This window comes from Ovis aries, chromosome 4 (genome assembly GCF_016772045.2).
Source record: "Ovis aries strain OAR_USU_Benz2616 breed Rambouillet chromosome 4, ARS-UI_Ramb_v3.0, whole genome shotgun sequence".
Taxonomy (NCBI): domain Eukaryota; kingdom Metazoa; phylum Chordata; class Mammalia; order Artiodactyla; family Bovidae; genus Ovis; species Ovis aries.
The window spans coordinates 11,581,141-11,596,694 of record NC_056057.1 but is presented as its reverse complement, the minus strand read 5'-3'; the positions used below and the strand labels follow the sequence as shown (position 1 = coordinate 11,596,694).

Below are 15,554 nucleotides of genomic sequence, written 5' to 3'. Positions count from 1 at the left end.
TCTCTAAATGGCCAGGTCTGTACTGCAACCGCACCTGGGATGGCTGGGCCTGCTGGGACGATACACCCGCTGGAACGCTCGCTGAACAGCACTGCCCAGATTATTTTCCGGACTTCGATGTGGAAGGTAGAATATTTCTTTTTGGTTTATGTTTTGCTATGAATCTTTAAGCATTCTTCCAGTTCCAAAAAGAAAATCAGATGCAAAATATACTACCAAATCATAATCTCTACAGTTTAGCATGTTCCGAAACATTTCCACAAATGAAATATCCAGTTGTACAAAGATTATTTTTTAAGTCAATCACCAGCTGTGCATGTTGGTCATAAATTCTATTAAATATTAAATTAAAAGGAACCATTTATATATTTTAAACATTTAATATTGAATTTTAATAAACATTGCAATTACTTTTTCTAAAACTGAACCATTTTTATTTACAGCTGAAGTTTTTGTAAAATTTTCCATTGTTTCCCATTTGATGACTTATGCAAATCCTTGATCTAGAGTTTATGTGTACTGGGCTGGTGGAAGAAGCATAATGGGAATTTGATTGCAATGTTGAAAGTGATATAAAACTCTCATGTGTAGGGAAGAGAAATGAGAAGGTGGTAACTCCAAACATTGACTAGATTTCTGTTCCGACAGCTGATGATTGACATATGCTCAATAAAGAAGACTGGTACTGTTAACATGGATCAGACTAACCCAGCTCTCCGCCCTGCCCCACATGAACAGCCAACAAATGTGTTAAGTTCATTAGTAACATCAAAGTCACTGTAATTATAAAAGTAACATAGGAGTGTTTTCATTGAATTTTTTTTTTTACTTTCCAAAACAGTTTCATACATATTATCTCCTTTTATACTCACACAATATTTTATATAAAACCACAACTCGACCCAAGTCCTCTGAACTCCTACCTAACCCTTTTCTAAGTAAATGAAAAAAGCATTTGAGAAACAATATTTCTAAATCATTGTACAAACTTACATAGGTTGAAGTGGTTTTCAGAACTTTCAAGCCAGAACATGGTTTTCCTTCAGGCTTCAGTCTAGCCACACTGGTGGGGGACTTGCTTTCCTGCTTCCTCTGAGAATGAGTTACAAAGTTTGACCCCCGTGGAAGTAGAATTACAGTGGGGCACTTTTAAAACCAGTTCAGGCCAGCCACTTCTAGGAATTCTCATTTTGATTTAAGAGTTGGAATGTGAAGAGAGAAAGAGCATATCGCTCTTCCCTGCTCATCACTGCTGCTGCTGCTAAGTCGCTTCAGTCATGTCCGACTGTGTGACCCCATAGACAGCAGCCCACCAGGCTCCCCCGTCCCTGGGATTCTCCAGGCAAGAGCACTGGAGGGGGTTGCCATTTCCTTCTCCAGTGCATGAAAGTGAGAAGTGAAAGTGAAGTCATTCAGTCGTGTCTGACTCTTCACGCCCCCATGGACTGCAGCCCACCAGGTTCCTCCATCCATGGGATTTTCCAGGCAAGAGTACTGGAGTGGGTTGCCATCGCTCATCACTACCTTCCTGTAAACCCTAACTCAGTGCTATTTGATGGTGGTCCCCAGGTCTTTACTGACTCTTCCCAATAAATGATGCTTCATTAATCTTGATCTGATGACTGCCTTAGAGGAACCTGATTGGCAAAAAGAGTTGTTCTGTAATTGAGGCTGCAAGGCCAGTTCCAAAGAAGCAATGGGCTGTTGCTGAAGTGGCTACAATTATTAACTAAAAGGCAACTTTGGGGTTAGCCAAACAGTGATTTCCAGGCATGGATCCATCTTTTCAGCCAGATTTTTAGATAGAACCCTCTCAGCGGTTGAGCAAATCCACTTCAAAAGAAAGGCAATTCTTAAATACATCTGTATTCAACAAACTTAAATTCTTTAGTACTTTACCATTGACCCAAGCTGTATCTCAATGATCCACTCAACAGTTTAATGAAATGACAGAGATTTCCTTTTAAACAAAATGCTTGGTTAAGAGGTAGGTAGATAATGAGAGAGTGAATACCAGTGTTAAGATTCCAATGAGGCTGATAGAAAGAAAGAAAAAAAAGTGAAGCCACTCAGTCATGTCCAACTCTTTGCGAACCCATGGATTGTAGTCTACTAGGCCTCTCTGTCCACAGGATTTTCCAGGCAAGAGTACCAGAGTGGGTTGCCACGTCCTTCTCCAGAATGAGGCTTAATAGGCTGAAGGAAAGTGCTAGAGTATAAAAAGCAAATCCCTGTTAGGAGGGATGTAAGGACAGGAGTCAAACACTCAATCAACAGAAAAGGGACAGAGCCAAAGTGGCCAGCATATGGTTGAGGACAATGATTCTCAACCCTGAGATCCTTGGGAATTGGTGAGCCTTTAAAAGGGCAGGTGTCTGGCATCTCTTGAGACTAATGGCACATGAATCTCTGAGGACTGGGTATGAGAATCAGGAGAGAGTTCCCCAGTGTGAAGGAAGGCAGCATGCTCCCCTCTTCATGGAGCAGTCCAGACTTGGACTATTTCAGAGGAAATGCCAACCTTCGAGCACATGCTGAGAGGCTCCAGGCTTGGGGGGACACAGCAGGTGTGGTGTGAATGGGGGTGTTTGGTTTAGAAAGGGAAGTCAGAGGAAATGTAGCCTTCGGTCAAATATTGAAAGACTGGCCAGGTAGAAGAGGACAATTTCTTTTTTAAAAAAAATTATTATTTAGTTTTGATTGATTGATGATTGTTTTGCTATATTGGTTTCGTTTCTGTCATACCTCCACATGAATTAACCATAATATACATATGTCCCTTCCCTCTTGAACTCCCTCCACCTCCCACCATTCCCACCCATCTAGGTGATTACAGAGTCCCACTTTGAGTTCCCTGAGTCATACAGCAAATTCCCATTGGCTGTCTATTTACATATGTTAATGTATATACATCCATGCTACTCTCTCCATTTATCTCACCCTCTCCCAGAAGAGGACAAATTCTTGATAGCTGCAACAGTTAGGACTAGGAAATGCCTAGATCCATGTAGCACAGTAGTAAAGAATCTGCCTGCTAATGCAGGAGACGTGAAAGACATGGGTTCCATCCCAGGGTCAGGAAGATGCCCTGGAGGAGGAAATGGCAACCCACTCCAGTATTCTTGCCGGCGAAATCCCATGAACAGAGGAGTTGGGCAGATTATAGTCCAAGGGGTCGCAAAAGAGTCAGACATGACTGAACCGTGCATGCACACAGACTTGAGTTAAATCCAAATAAAACATACTTACTTCAGTGCTGCCCGTGATTGGAAGGTTCTCAGGACAACCACCCTCCTCCACAGAACACATTGCCCCACGTAGCTATGTAACTTTGCAAAAACCAAATTATATTCATTCAAGAAAACAAAACTACTTCCTAACAAGATGTTAAAGATAAAATGCTGTATTACCAACACCTTTTTAAAATTTGCAAATCATTAACTAAATCATTGACCAGTTTTCAACATCAGTTTTTCTCTGCTGATTAGTGCTGACCCTTTTGGAAACTGTTGGTTTCCAGGGGTGGTCCTTTAAATAGATTTTGTCTAATGGCAGTCACAGCAAATTCACAATTTAAAATGTTTCTTAATATTGAAACAGACAATTCTAATAGGCGCTTTAAAACTCCTTTGTTGGGGAAAAAAATTGGGGTTTTGGTCCATTTTAAATTTAGTCCAATTTAAATTTTAAATTGTTGGAGTAGACATACAAACAAGTCTACAGTTATCAGTTTAAAGCTTGTGCTGAATTTGGTAGTATGTGTTTCAGTCATACAATGAAAAATTGTGAATTTTACCTGAAAAACTGCCAAAGATAAAATAATTTTCATATTAGCTCATAGCAGGTTGATTTGACTAACCAAAACTTCTAATAGAAAATTATTTTAAATGTTATCAGATCTCAGTAATAATTCACCAAATACATTTTTTACCATGAATTGTTTCCTTAACCTTTAAAACAGTAACAAATATTAGTATACAATTCTGATTTCCATATTCCTGTGTTTTAAAAAAACACAAGAAGTCATATGTAAAACGGTTTTCCATAAGCTTTACGATGAAAAACAATGCTACAAAAATATTACTGCTATGAAATTATCAAAAATCAAAACTATATAAGGGTTGCAAACACACTGATAAGATCTCCTTTCATATTTTACCAATTCACCATTCAGGGTTGCTCTGTGATCTCTAAGGCAATAAACACGTTGCAGAGGCACTTTGGAGAGCTAGAAAAAGGTGAATAACTCAGAATAAGTTTGGCAATGTAAAACGGAGATAGCAATGCTTCACCTGACTTTGCTGAAGCTAAATTTAAGCAATGCATATTAACGCATCGTGTGTGGTGCATGGTTCCTGGTTGTCTCTATTGATTCTACTCACGTTCAAGGTCTATAAAGTGATTAACCCTTTGCAATGGCTCTAAGCTTTAATTTATTGTTTTTCCGTCTTGCGATTTTGAGATAGTAATAAGCTCCGTTTCACTAACAGAAAAAGTGACCAAGTATTGTGAGGAAGATGGGGTTTGGTACATGCATCCTGAGAGCAACATTTCCTGGTCCAACTATACCATGTGCAACGCTTTCACCCCTGAGAAAATGCAGGTAGGTTCTATTGCACATTCCAGTATTGGAGGAGAATGCCAGTATCTGTACATGGAAACGCATGCCTCATGGTAAAACACCTGCAACCGAGAAGCCAGCCTGTTTTGTAGAAGGGAATCAGATGATGACCTGTCAGTTCTGAGGAGTTTAGAGAGTGGCACTGGAGAAAACGATGCTTTACTTCTTGGTTGGCAGGCAGTCAGTGATGGTTCCCTGAGCGTGTGGAATAGGCCATTTATGGCAAGGGGAATGTGTCCACGGAGCAAATGATGGGGTTCCCTGCAATACCAGACATTAGGCAACATTTTCAAGAACCCCCTCAGCAGTTCTCTTCGGGAAGGGTTCCAGAACTATAGATTTCTCTGCAGGTCACCAGCTAACAATTGACCACCCTCTGTCCTGAGAGGTCCATCACAGTTTTGCTGTCAAGCTTTGAACAAACTCTTGAGGATGGAGCTTCTCATCAGCCCACTGATACGAGTGCAGCTGTTTATTTTTGTGGAAACCCATTCTAATTTGCTACTTCTTGTGTCTTAGTGTTAAATAACTTTATTATCTCTGCTTAGAAATACTGAAGCCAGTGGGGCGGGTGGTGGGAAGTGGCAAGTAGGTAACTAGCCCCTTCTTCAGGTTCTTCAGAAATCTGAAAAGATCACCAAATCCGCCACCAGCCTCCTGTCCCCATGGGCTGGGGACACCATGGGTCAGCGTCCCGTCACACAGGGCTCCTTTGGGCAGCCCTGGTGGCTGCAGAGGAGACCTATTCTTTCCTTCAAGGATAGGCCTGTATGCTAAATAATTACTAATTCAGAAGCTACAGAACCATCAGTGCTTTTATTTTCTATAAAGCTTTCAAGTATAGAAAACTTTCCTGTCATTAAAACAGAATAAAAAACAATTAAACAAGATGAATAGATAGCTTAAAGACCATATGACTAGAGGGACATCTCGGCACAGGCCAAGGACACCAAAACCAGTGTACAAGTTTTGTGTACAAGTTTTTCATCTCTCTTGGGTCTGTATTTTCCCCTTGATCAGTCTTGCTAAGAGGTATTGACATTATTTTTAAGAACTAGGTTTTGTCTTTGAGCCACTCAGTATATATTCAAGTTCTCTTTATCATTTAAGTTCAATTTTCTTTAGATAGAAATTTAGGTCATTGACTTTCGATCTTCTCATATATGCATAGTCTGTAAACATCCCTCTGTGTACAACTTCACCTGTGTCCAAAAAGTTTTGGTATGTCATTGTGAGTTCTTCTTTGATCCAATGGTCATTTAGAAATACATTTTTACTTTTTAACAATATGAGGGTATTTTAAGTTATCTTTTTATTAATGATTTCTAGAGTATGATGGTCAGTGAATATCCAACTTAAGATTTGAATTGAAATATATTCATTTGCTTTACTGACTAGTATATGTCAATTTGGATATCCTTTGTGCTTTTGAAAGAATGGGTATTCTGTAGATGTTGTGTGAAATGTTTATTGTATGTGAATTAGTAAAATCTGTTGATCATGTTCAAATCTTCAAATCTATAGACTGATTTTTCCTCCCTGGGTTCATTCTATTGATGACTAGGAGTTGTCAGTTTTTGCTTTATGCTCTCTGTGGCTTACGTTCATGTTATTAACTGCACAGAAATTTAGTATTGCCGGGTCATCCTGACTTAATATCTAGAGTTTTATGGTTTCACACTGGTTTTCTTGTGGTTAGTGTTTACCTGGGTCATCTTTTCAGAACCTTTCAGATCCAATATTTCTGTATGCCTGGGCTAAATGATGTTCCTTACAGCAGCATATAATTGCTTTAAAAATTGTCTAGTCCAACCACATCATTTTAAAGATGAGGACTTCTGCAGTCTGGGAAAGTAAAGTGACTGGACCTGAGAGTCGCACAAATACTTAATGACAATACTCTGAGTAAAGAACACTCTGATGAACCCAGTCTTATATTCTTCCCACCATGTCATGCATATTCTGGTTTAATTGATATTCTTATGATATCAGTTATGATAGTTAATCCATTGATCCAGTTTATAATTCAACATAATTTAATTCTCTGAAATAGTTATAATTATAGTAGTTTTTTTAAAAGGAGAAAAACAGGTGTCAATTTACATTATTTAACAATAGAAACTATTTCCCCTCTTCCATAATAATTCATTCACATATCTGTCTTCGTAACTGCGTTGCTTTTCTCCCTGTGGTTGCAGAGCGCGTACATTCTGTACTACCTGGCTATTGTGGGTCATTCGATGTCGATGGTCACCTTGGTGATTTCCCTGGCGATTTTCATGCTGGTTAGGTACGTACACTTACAGCATCCACCTTGTATTTTCTCTTAGGTGCTAAAATAAGTGGTATACTGCAAGAGTGCTGGGCACGAGAAAGTCTGCAGATGACATGACACATGACGCTGGGAGTCTTGGAGTAGCAAGAAAAATGAAATTAATTAAAAATATGCTTTTTAACCCTATCCTTGAGGAAAAATAGGATGGATTCATATAGTTTTCAAAAGCAATACACCTCCTTCCCAAAATGAAATAATCCTGTGAGCCTGCAGATACACTACATTAACATGGTCAAGTTCCACTTACCGGCTAAGCTGCCACGAAGCACTGAGGAAAGAATCTTCCTCCTTCCCCGCCTCCCCACTCCCCCGCTCTGCAATATGGAGGCCATGGCCACAAGTTCAAACACAGCCTGCTTAACTGGGAGTTGCATTGTAAGTGGGTTGGGCCACAGGAGAAGTGGGGCTGGGAAGGCTCCAGTCGTGTGCACCCATGAAAGGAAGTCTCTTTGGCCTTGACTCACTCGGCCAGAGTCAAGGGCAGTTTCTGGAAGAGGATGGCCTGTTGTCAAGTGTCAGGGTTTTGCCCCTGCACCCCTACCATTGTTAACTGAAATTCTCTTCTAAGAACTGTAAGAAACAAAATTCCAATGAGGGTCTCTATCCGGAGGTTGTGTCCATACACATGATTGCATTATCTATTGCAAAATGATTAAGTTCATTTAGACACTGATTTTACACTAATAGAGAATTTAAAACACTGATTGTATATTTTTTGAAATGACCGCAATGTATGTGAGATAGTAACATATCTCAAACATAAATTTGGTCCTAAAAATGTCCTAAATTTAGTGTCATTTCTATAGGTCAAAGTCAGGAGGCACTATGGTACTCTCATGAGAATTCTAACTTCTACACTATCATGGTATTTCCTTCCAGTGATATTATACAAATGACTAAGAAAACCTCATAGACACAGACTACAAATAATTCTCCACACTTAAAAGATGTGAGATATAATTAAATGTACAGTGATTTGTATACAGAATAACAGAATCTTAAATTGACTTTTGTTCACATATTGCCATAATAATGCTAGACAAAATTAAACCAAAGAATCACTTGTAAAATACATCCTTAATGTATTATTTTCCCTTGATCCTATTTTTAATCTTTGTCTATAACTTACATCATAATCACATATTATATATGTCTACATCTTATATCATCAAAATTTATGTTGACTAAGCAATATAACTGAATAGCAACTTTTTGTTAATTAAGTAGCAAATAATAGTATAAATAAGCAGAAAATGAGTTTCTTCCTCATATGGTTGAACAGGAGGAAGACTGATCAAGCAACAAGACATGAGGGCTTAATTATTTGAATAATTTTTTCAATTATAATGATTCAGGATACAGCGGAGTAAACTCATGGCATGATTCGTCTTTGAATGTCTTCATTTTTCAACTACGCTTGACCACAATGCAAAAAATACATCACCATGGCTCTCATATTGCATTGATTAAAAAGTCTATCACTGAAAGTCTCTTCTTTCTTTTTTCTTACTATAACCATAAGAAAATTCAAAGAAAAGGCCCCACATTTGCAACTGTGCGACTAAACGTATGCAGGACTTTAAAGATGAAAAAAACAATGTCAAGGGAACATTTTCCTCCTGTCACTTAAATGAGTGATGAGGTATGAGAACCAAATCAGCAAAGAAAGTAAGGATGCTCTTTCAGTAATTATTTCTCTGTTCAACCACTAAAGATGGGTGTTTAAAAGTGCAGCACATAAGCAAAGTGAAATGATTCTCCATTCCAGTTAGTCCCACAGCAAAATTAATCTGGTAAATTCTTTGAGAGAGTGTGAGGGCAGACTGTCTAGGAAGCACCGAGTTTTGCCCTTACCAGCTCTTCTTTCAAGAACCTACCAACGAGCAAGTCTTGGGAGAAAAAACATATCTTATTGAGGCAGAATCTGGATGCAATGATGGGAAGACAAACTGCAATACCTTGTTCTCCAGGGCACACACAGTTAGGGGCAACTAGGGTATGAAGAGCACCATATTCAAGTCCAAAAGCAGTCACGTCTGAGTTTATACCTGTCCTTAATCTTACCTTAAATTTCCCCAAACTAAAAATATCAAGGCTATCTGTTTTCCTTAAAGTACATTTCTGGAAATTCCCTGGTGGTTAGAAGTCCATGCTTCCACTGCCAGGGGCATGGGTTTGATCCCTGGTTGGGGAACTAAGATCCCCACAAGTCATGCAGCACGGCTAAAAATAAGTAAAGCACGTTTCTGATTCTTCACATTTTTTCTTACATTTGGATTTCAGAAATTCAAAATGATTGTGAAAATAAAAGGTAACTGATCTATAACAACATTTTTCTCTTTTAGAAATATTTTTCTAGATTTTTTTCAAACACTCAACATCACCCTTGTGATGTTAACTGGACATTATAACGGGAGGCTTTACAATTTATGTACTTAAATGGCATCATCAGTGTGAAACTTGAGCAAGATCTAATCATCACTCCCCTGCATAATTCTGCATGCCCAGGGTTGAGTTATTTAGCAAAATCCAAATAATCCATTTCATAAAACTTTCGTGAAACCAAAATGAGAAGTTACACCCAGCTCCACTTCTGAGACCTAATGCCCTATTCACAATCATCCCATTGAAATCTCACTCTAATTTCGGAAAATGTGCTTTCTAGGGTCTATAACAAGGAATAACTCTGCAGGTGTCCTGCTCAAACCAGCAGGCCAGGAAGGCCAAGAATTTAAACTTACTGAATATATGGGAGCCTGTAGAACAGCCAACACTTGGTGAAAAATCCTGAGACATTACTCAGAATGAGATCATTAAGGCATGCGACTAATCTTAATGTGATTTTATTCTGAGCGTGCAGAAGAAAAAAAGGCAGGACTATGTAACTCTGAGACAAACAAGAATTATGTTCCCTGTGCTGTTGGGAGTGGATGTATAAATGTATATAAAGTCTTTGTTATTTTAAAAGAACGAAATTGAACTTCTATGCCCTCTTCAAGATAAAGGAACACCTTCTCAGTGATTTAAATCATAGAAAAGGCAACACTGAAGATCTTAACTGAATAAAAATGGCAGAGTGAAAAGAATTTCAGGATGATACGCTGGTTACCTCTGATCCACCGGTTTAAGGTTGAAGATAGCCCCATTAGCATGACATTTGTTTTAGGACATTCAGTGGGAAAAATAGGAGCAATACCAGGGAGAAGAATTAAATAGAAACATCAAATTAGTTAATCAAGACTCCTTAGCACTAGATGCCAAGAGTAAATGTCCATAAGAGAGTTAAAGTAAAAATACCCTTGGAGAAGACTGGCTTATGAAAGTCATGCAAGTGGACATTTGTGTTTGTTTTCTGATTATTTTAAGCAAGTTTGCAATAAATTCACTTATCTCTTTAGTACCATTTCTAATTTATCAACTTACATCTCTGCAGAACCATTCAAAACACTGAAACATCTCACTGATTTCTCTTAAGGAAGGTCCAATAATAGAACATTCATTCACCTCCATTTTGACTGCTTAGTATCCATGCATTGCTGATTGCTAAATGTTGTGAATATCAATTACATATACCTCTATATACCAATTGTGTATTGGTATATAGAGGTACATGTTGAAAGAGGAGTGTCTTTGTTGCATTCCATTCTCTATATTACATTGGCTACATTGGAAAAAAAAAAAAAGGCAGGGGGTGGTTTCCACTGGGAGCTCCAAAAGGAATATTGATTCCTCTATTACTCAGTATTCCCTGTTATTCTATTTCACATCTTCATAGAGGATGGATAGATAGCTCTTTGTCTTGTATAGTATCTTATTATCATCTCTGGCTATTCCTCCAGAGAAACCATTAAATCGATGGCTGCAAAAATAGCGTCCTTTCTCCCAACTCACCCCAAAGATAACTGTTGGTCATGTCTTGGCACATGTTCACTCATAGACCAGGAGTAATAAGGAAAAGAGGCAGGAATCACAATCGAAAGGGAGTTCCTTAAGGGTAAAGATTTTGTGCTAAATTCAAAGATACTAAGCCCCGAAAGATGTATAATGTTTTGAATGTTTCTAAGAGTTTTAACATTCTCCTCCAGTCTGTTTCCCATGCCCTTCTTCCCACATTCCTCTTGTTCATCATTAACAAGGTATGATACCTAAGTAAATGAAAACTTTAAAAATTGACCCTTGTCCCTGTGATATCAAACTGATTTATACAATCTGTAAGACTCAAGGCAAATATTAAATACCTTCTCAAACAACTTCAAGATTCCCCCAAGCATGCAAATACATACATAAGATACCAGTAACTTGGAACAGTTTTTAATGTGAAAGATTTATACCAGGTAAATCAAAATTATGAAAGTGACATGTGGCTTTGGCTTTAAAGTGTGACATCTTGAGATTCGTATGAAAGTAAATCATTATCTCATCATCATATGTGAATGACACCTTGGCTGGGACAAGACAGGAGTAGATTATGTTGTCTTATCCTCTCGCTCTTGGAGAAGTTATAGTACTTACGGTTCCCTGTCACTCAAAAGTAAGCAATGTCCTGTCCATCTAAATACTTATTTTTTTTATCAAGAGGAATAAAATATAGCTAACATCTGGTTCATGCTATTTCCACTAAAGACATTACAGGTCTGACAGGAAAATGACCATTTCTCTCATGTTTGTTCAGGCGACAGGATATTTGTATTGAGAACAATTAAATCCATCATTTCTTAAGTTCAGGTAATCCTCTTGAATATCCTATACCTCTCTTTCAGAACATTTATTATAATAGTAAATAATTATGTAATATATAAGGTCCCTGAAGGCAGCAGCTGTTTTCTTCACCCATATATCCCAGGCATCTTCAAGAAGGTTTGGATCAGAGTGGATACATAGTAATACATGTTATATTATTAAAAGAATTTTAGTAAATTGAAAGTACCTTCAACTCACTTCAGAAAGCAGATCATAAATGTCAAATAAGTGTAATAAAATTTTTAAGACTCAATGAGCAGAAATTATATTGAAATCTTCAAGAAACAGAGACTTGTTTCTTGAAGAACTTGTTTCAAAGTAAGTCATATTCTTACTTTGGAACCTAACAGTTTATCCAGCTTTAAGCCATCATTTTCTCATTGTGTGCCTAGTGTAAATAGTACATTTATATAATGTGAACAGCAGGATAATGTCCAATATTAGTCAATTTAAGAATCTGGCAAATGTTCAATATGATACAAAGTGTGAAATATGAAATCATCTAACATTTGATGTTAATTCTTTGAAGTACTGGGAACTTGTTCAGTGGTCACGGCTCACAGAAGGAAAGTGCCATTTTGTAAAGATTTTTAGTGCAAAAAAAAAGAGTATTAAGCCCTACCACATGCCAGACCCTCTCCTCCTAGGTATACAAAACAAATATCTTTATCAGTAGGTGCCCTGGAGAAGGGAAAGGCTACCCACTCCAGTATTCTGGCCTGGAGAATTCCATGGGCTGTGTAGTCCCTGGGGTTGCAAAGAGTCAGACACTACTGAGCAACTTTCACTTAAGCAAATATATGGCAGAGGATAGTAAGTGTTAAGAAGAAAAATAAAACGGGGGTACAGGTGGCCCCATAAGCTGGAAGTAGAGGAAGCATATTTTGTTCAGGGAAGTTCTAGTTTACACAGGAGATTGAACATTAACCAGTTCTGTGAGCTAATGTCCATCGACAGATTATTGAACTCTGCTCAGTCCAAAGAAAATTAGGCATGAGAGTAACAGCGCCGAAGGATTCATTCATCCCTACTCCTTAGTTCTGCATAATGTCGGCTGTCGTTGGTTTAAGCCAGACTGAATCCAATAATGAGACCACAGACATTTGCCTCCCAGGGAGAAGAATTAGAAAGTGCTATTATGACTACATGAAAAATGGCAGGTCACAGATTTAGCACTTGCTTTATGGAAGAGCTTATGCAGTATAAACGGGCATGATAAATTTCTATTTAATCTTAAATTTGCAGCCTACTTTTAAAGTACTATTATAAAACCAATTAGGTTCAGTTTATTTAACAAAATTTTCTGCTACTACATAAAATAGCTCATGGTAGTATGTGTGTGTGTGAGCAAAAGAAAGTTCTTCTCTAAATCCCATCTTTACCATTGGCTACCTCCTGCATTTTACCCCTGCTCAAAAAGTTGAGAATTTAAGAATATTCTGTATTAACTGTTTACTGATGCCTGTACTTCCTATCGGAGAAGGCAATGGCAACCCACTCCAGTACTCTTGCCTGGCAAATCCCATGGACGGAGGAGCCTGGTGGGCTGCAGTCCATGGGGTCGCTAGGAGTCGGACACAACTGAGCGACTTCACTTTCACTTTTCCCTTTCATGCATTGGAGTAGGCAATGGCAACCCACTCCAGTGTTCTTGCCTGGAGAATCCCAGGGATGGGGAGCCTGGTGGGCTGCTGTGTCTGGGGTCGCACGGAGTCGGACACGACTGAAGCGACTTAGCAGCAGCAGCAGCAGCAGCAGCAGCAGCAGTACTTCCTATAGGAAAAGTGTAGCCACAATAATCAAAATATGCTCTTCTCACAGATCCCTCATGGATTAAACTTACTTTTCATTACAGAAAATTGACAACTCATTTTCCCTTGACTTGAAAATATAGGAAAGCATTTCCATTGTCATTTTTCCCCAGAATTTTCTTGTCAAATGCCTGGAATTCTGGCTTTATTCTGTGAAGATTTTTTAGGAGTAGTTACTATGATCAATCATTGGCATCATTAACCGAACATTAATGTTAAAGTCCCCACATTATGTTAAATGTTCTTTGACTGGATCAAATATGGTAAACACGAGATTTTAATTCATCTAGGATAATCACTCCAATTTTGTACAGCCCTCCTGCAGGCTCTCTCCATTTGCTTCAAAAAGTGAAGTAGGATATTTAAACTAATGTTCCTTTATGTGAACATTCACACAAATACATATGTACAAATTTAGGAAGCGGAGGAGAGGAGAATAGAAAATAGAGCAAATGTTTAGTACCCCGGAGGTGGGGCAGAACTGTGCCAATGAGCAGAGCACTTGGAGCAGGCCCAGGTCCAAGCCACACTGTGCCCCAGCACGACATCAAATTTGAGCCTAGTTAGAATTCTCTGTCTGTGTCTGAGCTCCACCGTCAGGAGGACATGGGAAAGAGGAGCCGTAGAGGTGATTCCAGTTGGAATATGAGAAATTAGAAGGTATCAAAAGAAATGGTGAGGGGACTTCCCTGGCAATCCAGGGATTTGGACTTCACTTTCCAATACAGGGAGTGCAGGTTCAATCCCTGGTCAAGGAACTAAGATTCCACTTGTCTCACTACCAGGACACCAGAACATCAACAGAAGCCACGTTGTAACAAACTCAGTAAAGATTTTAAAAATGGCCCACATCCAGAAGAGAAAAAAGAAATGGTGAAAGAGAAGGATGACGGGAGATGAGAAAATTAGCCTGTGTGAGGGGCCAAGGACATGGATTCAGTCAGGCTGGCAGGCCGCCTTGGTGCTGCCTTTCAGCTCTTCTTCCCCATTTGCCGCTCAGCTTCTGGCACACTGCATCAGTGGAGAGTTGGTTTTCCCTCTGAATCTCCACTCTAAACCCTAATAGTTTCTCTTAGAAAAGTTCTTCTCGGTTAATTTTATGACTTTTGTTACAATTAAAATTGATTTTTATCCCTCACTCTTTTAGTTACTGTAGGAAGTCACCCTGAGAACTGAAAACCGTGTTACTATGACCGGGAGACTGTCTAAAAATCAGGCAGAAAGGTACTAATGAACCTTAAAAGATGGGACCAGCCTCATTTATATGTTCTTTCATTTATTGCTAAAGAGAAGATTTAAAATATTACTATATAAGGTTTATTTTCCAGGAGCATCAATATTTTGGCACTGGTTAATGCTTTCTCTTCCTTTTTCCTTCCAGGAGCCTTAGCTGCCAGCGGGTGACTCTGCATAAGAACATGTTTCTGACCTACATTCTGAACTCTATCATCATTATTATCCACCTGGTTGAGGTTGTGCCCAATGGAGAGCTCGTGAAAAGGGATCCGGTAGGCGCTGCATGACTTGTTTTTAATTTTATTTTTAAAGATACAGTATCTGTAACTGGGCTTCCCAGGTGGTTCAGTGGTAAAGAATCCGTCTGCCAATGCAGGAGACACAGGTTCAATCCCTGGGTTGGGAAGATCCCCTGGAGAAGGAAATGGCAACTCACTTCAGTATTCTTGCGTGGAGAATTCCACTAACAGAGGAACCTGGCGGGCTACAGGCCATGGAGTTGCTTGAGTCGGACATGACCTGGCAACTAAACAACAACCTCTGTAACTAGTGAACATGGTGTGACTGTCTTACATACGCAGCTGTTTACATATATAATAATATTTACTTTTACAGTTGAGTTTTGCATTAAGGCATATCATCCCTGTGTAATTTTTGGAGGTATCGGTTACATGCTATAGTAAAGGGCTGGAAATAATTAAGTTAAAGCCAAATAAGATTTATACCATCAACCATGAGTTGTCATGACTAATCAATAATTTACTAACATCTCAGGGAAGTTCGCTGAGCACACACACTAGGTGTTATAAAG

The 15,554-nt window shown here is 38.8% G+C and overlaps 1 protein-coding gene across 1 annotated transcript in view; it reads left to right on the top strand.

Moving 5' to 3' along the window:
* CALCR (calcitonin receptor) overlaps window positions 1–15,554 on the top strand; it is a 113,366-nt gene that overhangs the window by 74,885 nt on the left and 22,927 nt on the right. The window contains exons 4-7 of the mRNA XM_027968454.3: window positions 16–126; window positions 4,491–4,603; window positions 6,820–6,911; window positions 14,889–15,015. Coding sequence (XP_027824255.2) covers window positions 16–126; window positions 4,491–4,603; window positions 6,820–6,911; window positions 14,889–15,015 — 443 coding nt within the window. The remainder of the gene's footprint in view (window positions 1–15; window positions 127–4,490; window positions 4,604–6,819; window positions 6,912–14,888; window positions 15,016–15,554) is intronic.